This window comes from Oncorhynchus masou, unplaced genomic scaffold (genome assembly GCF_036934945.1).
Source record: "Oncorhynchus masou masou isolate Uvic2021 unplaced genomic scaffold, UVic_Omas_1.1 unplaced_scaffold_3768, whole genome shotgun sequence".
Taxonomy (NCBI): domain Eukaryota; kingdom Metazoa; phylum Chordata; class Actinopteri; order Salmoniformes; family Salmonidae; genus Oncorhynchus; species Oncorhynchus masou.
The window spans coordinates 11,460-16,992 of NW_027010170.1; the positions used below are offsets into that span (position 1 = coordinate 11,460).

The window sequence follows — 5,533 nt, forward strand, 5'->3', positions numbered from 1 at the left end:
CTGTACTCTACACTACTCTACTGTACTGTACCCTACTCTACTATATCTTACTGTACTGTACTCTACACTACTCTATTATATCATACTGTACTGTACTATATCTTACTCTACTGTACTCTACACGGCCTACCTGGGGAAATGGATTTCATGAACAGAATCCATAGCGACAGCATTGGAGGTCAACTCGTTTACTTGAAAGGTTAATGGAAACCACTTGTCAATGATTTAAAACCAAGCCTTTCTGTCTCTGTGTTCAGGGTGACATGAACTCGCACAATTCATTGCCATGCTTATGAGCTGCTTATGAACGAATATAGTCTTGCTGGTTGTAGTGGGAGTGTAGTTGACATACAGTATGCTCTCTGTGTACAAAAATATTCAACTTTTAGTCAACTTTTAGTGGACAGTGTAGGCTGAAGAGAGAACAGCTGTGTCTACCGTTACTATGCTTCAGCATAGAGTCACAAACATATCCCAGAGGGTATATCTTCACGTTCCCAACCTCTCTCTCTCTCTCTCTCCTCCAGGATGAAGTGGAGGAGCTGCGTGCGGAGATGGAGGAAGTCCGGGACAGTTACCTGGAAGAGGAGGTGTACCAGGTGCAGGAGTTACGCAGGGAGCTGGACCGCTCCAATAAGAACTGTCGGATCCTCCAGTACCGTCTCCGTAAGGTGGAACAGAAGAGCCTCAGAGTGGCCCAGACTGGACATGTAGATGGAGAGCTGCTACGCAACCTGGAACAGGATCTCAAGGTACGTGTTGATGACGAGTGGTCCAACCTGGTCAGGACCACAAGGTCCGTGTTGTTGACGAGTGGTCCAACCTGGAACAGGATCTCAAGGTACGTGTTGATGACGAGTGGCCCAACCTGGTCAGGACCACAAGGTACGTGTTGTTGACGAGTGGCCCAACCTGGTCAGGACCACAAGGTACGTGTTGTTGACGAGTGGCCCAACCTGGTCAGGACCACAAGGTACGTGTTGTTGACGAGTGGCCCAACCTGGTCAGGACCACAAGGTACGTGTTGTTGACGAGTGGCCCAACCTGGTCAGGACCACAAGGTACGTGTTGTTGACGAGTGGCCCAACCTGGTCAGGACCACAAGGTCCGTGTTGATGACGAGTTGTCCAACCTGGTTATGACCACAAGGTCCGTGTTGTTGACGAGTGGTCCAACCTGGTCAGGACCACAAGGTCCGTGTTATTGACGAGTGGCCCAACCTGGTCAGGACCACAAGGTAGACCATTTTATTGGTAAACTACACGCTAATGTAAAAGTGATATATATGTATATTTTTAGTGATCCAATACGTAATATAATCCACTTATCACAATTTGGTTTTAATCCAGAGAGGTTAGAACAAGTATCTAGATCATCTGTGAGGCTGTGGAGGGATCAACATTGTGGTTTTAAAAGAAAGAGAAAGCATAAATCATCAGCAACAATGGCAGCTTTGTTTTTAAGGCCTTGATTTGTAACCCCTTGATATTATTGTTAGATCTGATTTTAACAGCTAACATTTCAATGGCCATAAGAAATAGATATGCCGATGGGGGACAACCTTGTTTTACTCTTCTTGACATTTTAATTCTTTCTGAGGTGTAGCCATTATTTACTATTTTACACATATGGTTACAATACATAACTTCTAACTTATTGTACAAGAGATTCTCCAAAATTGAAATATTCCAGGAATTTACATATACATTTCAGTTGTACTTTATCAAAATCCTTTTCAAAGTCAGCTATGAAAACCAGGCCTGGTGTCCCCGATATTTCATAGTATTCTATGGTTTCCAGTACTTGTCTTATATTATTTCCAATGTATCGTCCATGTAAAAAAACTGTCTGATTAGGATGAATAATATCTGACAAAACTTTTTTAATTCTATGCGCCAAGCATTTTGCTTGGATTTTTGCATCACAACACTGAAGTGTAAGAGGCCTCAATTTCTTTAAATGGACTGGATCTTTAAATATACCACTTGGGTCCTGTTTCAGTAATAATGATATCAGACCTTCTTGTTGTGTGTCCGATAATCTACCATTTATAGAGTAGTGGTTAAAACATGCTAATAACGGTCCTCTGAGTATATCATTTTTTTGGGTGTACTTCCACTGTTATGCCATCCAGCCCTGGAGTTCTCAGCCTTAGAGACTTTAATTGCATCAAGAAGTTCCTCCTCTGTAATTTGGCCTTCACCTGAGTCTTTCTGAACAGATGTTAATTTTACATTATTAAAAGGAAAAGAAATCCATATAATTTATCTTTGGTTAGCGGAGATGGAGGAGACTGAAACAAAAACATATGCTTAAATTACTTTCCTTCCTATTTCAAAATATTGTTTGGCGAATCATGGGTGACTCCCCCATTTGTAACAAGTTCCAGTAAATTATTTTTGATAGTACTGTGTTATGTGCTGTGTTTGTGTTTATGTACTGTGTTTATGTACTGTGTTTATGTACTGTGTTATGTACCTCAATGTCTTCAAAACTTCTCACACGTCACACATGACTCCATGTGACTGAGTCCCCATGTGACTGTGTCCCCATGTGACTGTGTCCCCATGTGACTGTGTCCCCATGTGACTGTGTCACCGTGCAGGTGGCCAAAGATGTGTCAGTGCGTCTGCACAACGAGCTGGAGAATGTAGAAGACAAGAGGACCAGGGCTGAAGATGAGAATGAGCTGCTGAGACAGAGGATCATCGAGGTGGAGATCTCTAAACAGGCTCTGCACAATGAACTGGACAGAAATAAAGAGGTAGGAGGGAGGGAGGGAGGGGAGGAGGTCTGATGGGAAAGGAGGGAGAGGGGGAGGAAGGAGGAAGAGGAGGAGGAGGACGACGACGAGATCTCTAAACAGGCTCCATCATAATGACCTGACAGAGTTAATATGGAAGGGAGGAGTCTTTTGAAGACTATTGCCAGGGTCTTTTGAAGGCTATTGGTTGGTTTGACCATGTTACTATTCCCTAGCTTTTAGAGTTAGGATTACTGTTCCCTAGCTTTTAGAGTTAGGATTACTGTTCCCTAGCTTTTAGAGTTAGGATTACTGTTCCCTGGCTTTTAGAGTTAGGATTACTGTTCCCTGGTTTTCAGAGTTAGGATTACTGTTCCCTGGCTTTCAGAGTTAGGATTACTGTTCCCTGGCTTTTAGAGTTAGGATTACTGTTCCCTAGCTTTTAGAGTTAGGATTACTGTTCCCTAGCTTTTAGAGTTAGGATTACTGTTCCCTGGCTTTTAGGGTTAGGATTACTGTTCCCTGGTTTTCAGAGTTAGGATTACTGTTCCCTAGCTTTTAGAGTTAGGATTACTGTTCCCTGGCTTTCAGAGTTAGGATTACTGTTCCCTAGCTTTTAGAGTTAGGATTACTGTTCCCTGGCTTTTAGAGTTAGGATTACTGTTCCATGGTTTTCAGAGTTAGGATTACTGTTCCCTAGCTTTTAGAGTTATGATTACTGTTCCCTAGCTTTTAGAGTTAGGATTACTGTTCCCTAGCTTTTAGAGTTAGGATTACTGTTCCCTGGCTTTTAGAGTTAGGATTACTGTTCCCTAGCTTTTAGAGTTAGGATTACTGTTCCCTGGCTTTTAGAGTTAGGATTACTGTTCCCTGGCTTTTAGAGTTAGGATTACTGTTCCCTAGCTTTTAGAGTTAGGATTACTGTTCCCTGGCTTTTAGAGTTAGGATTACTGTTCCCTAGCTTTCAGAGTTAGGATTACTGTTCCCTAGCTTTTAGAGTTAGGATTACTGTTCCCTAGCTTTTAGAGTTAGGATTACTGTTCCCTAGCTTTTAGAGTTAGGATTACTGTTCCCTGGCTTTTAGAGTTAGGATTACTGTTCCCTAGCTTTTAGAGTTAGGATTACTGTTCCCTGGCTTTTAGAGTTAGGATTACTGTTCCCTAGCTTTCAGAGTTAGGATTACTGTTCCCTAGCTTTTAGAGTTAGGATTACTGTTCCCTGGCTTTTAGAGTTAGGATTACTGTTCCCTAGCTTTTAGAGTTAGGATTACTGTTCCCTGGCTTGTAGAGTTAGGATTACTGTTCCCTGGCTTGTAGAGTTAGGATTACTGTTCCCTGGCTTGTAGAGTTAGGATTACTGTTCCCTAGCTTTCAGAGTTAGGATTACTGTTCCCTAGCTTTCAGAGTTAGGATTACTGTTCCCTAGCTTTCAGAGTTAGGATTACTGTTCCCTAGCTTTTAGAGTTAGGATTACTGTTCCCTAGCTTTTAGAGTTAGGATTACTGTTCCCTGGCTTTTAGAGTTAGGATTACTGTTCCCTAGCTTTTAGAGTTAGGATTACTGTTCCCTAGCTTTTAGAGTTAGGATTACTGTTCCCTGGCTTTTAGAGTTAGGATTACTGTTCCCAGCTTTGAGTTAGGATTACTGTTCCCTGGCTTTTAGAGTTAGGATTACTGTTCCCAGCTTTGAGTTAGGATTACTGTTCCCTGGCTTTTAGAGTTAGGATTACTGTTCCCTAGCTTTCAGAGTTAGGATTACTGTTCCCTAGCTTTCAGAGTTAGGATTACTGTTCCCTGGCTTTCAGAGTTAGGATTACTGTTCCCTAGCTTTCAGAGTTAGGATTACTGTTCCCTAGCTTGTAGAGTTAGGATTACTGTTCCCTGTCTTGTAGAGTTAGGATTACTGTTCCCTGGCTTTCAGAGTTAGGATTACTGTTCCCTGGCTTTTAGAGTTAGGATTACTGTTCCCTGGATTTCAGAGTTAGGATTACTGTTCCCTGGCTTTTAGAGTTAGGATTACTGTTCCCTGGCTTTTAGAGTTAGGATTACTGTTCCCTAGCTTTCAGAGTTAGGATTACTGTTCCCTAGCTTTTAGAGTTAGGATTACTGTTCCCTGTCTTGTAGAGTTAGGATTACTGTTCCCTGGCTTTCAGAGTTAGGATTACTGTTCCCTAGCTTTTAGAGTTAGGATTACTGTTCCCTGGCTTTTAGAGTTAGGATTACTGTTCCCTAGCTTTTAGAGTTAGGATTACTGTTCCCTAGCTTTTAGACTTAGGATTACTGTTCCCTGGCTTTTAGAGTTAGGATTACTGTTCCCTGGCTTTCAAAGTTAGGATTACTGTTCCCTAGCTTTTAGAGTTAGGATTACTGTTCCCTGGCTTTTAGAGTTAGGATTACTGTTCCCTAGCTTTCAGAGTTAGGATTACTGTTCCCTGGCTTTTAGAGTTAGGATTACTGTTCCCTGAGTTTTGGCCACTGGTAAAAGTTAAACACATCCAGAAATGAAAGAGACAGATTCTGTTTAGTGAGAGGTCTTAAATCCTTGTGTTTATTAGATTGCTGCTGTTTGTGTCATGTGGTATTTTTGTCTGTGATGTGATATAGCCCTCTGATTGGACAGCGTCTGCAGCCTGTTAGCACAGAGGTGTTGCATTCTGGGAGTTGTAATGTGATGAGGAGCAGCTATACTTGGTGCTGTGTGTGTGGCCATACTGCCTGCCTGCTGTGTGTGTGTGGCCATACTGGGTGGTATACTGTATATACCAGGTGAAGGGAGTAGGTGTGGGTGGTAT

At 42.2% G+C, this 5,533-nt stretch overlaps 1 protein-coding gene across 1 annotated transcript; it reads left to right on the forward strand.

The window, feature by feature from the left end:
• Positions 1–527: 527 nt before the first annotated feature.
• On the forward strand, positions 528–2,764 carry LOC135534666 (microtubule cross-linking factor 3-like; the record flags this gene model as incomplete). The annotated part of the gene is made up of 2 exons (XM_064961586.1): positions 528–752; positions 2,606–2,764. Coding segments are annotated over 2 exons (384 nt in total), but the record flags the coding sequence as incomplete, so codon positions are not given.
• Between the last annotated feature and the right edge of the window lie 2,769 nt (positions 2,765–5,533).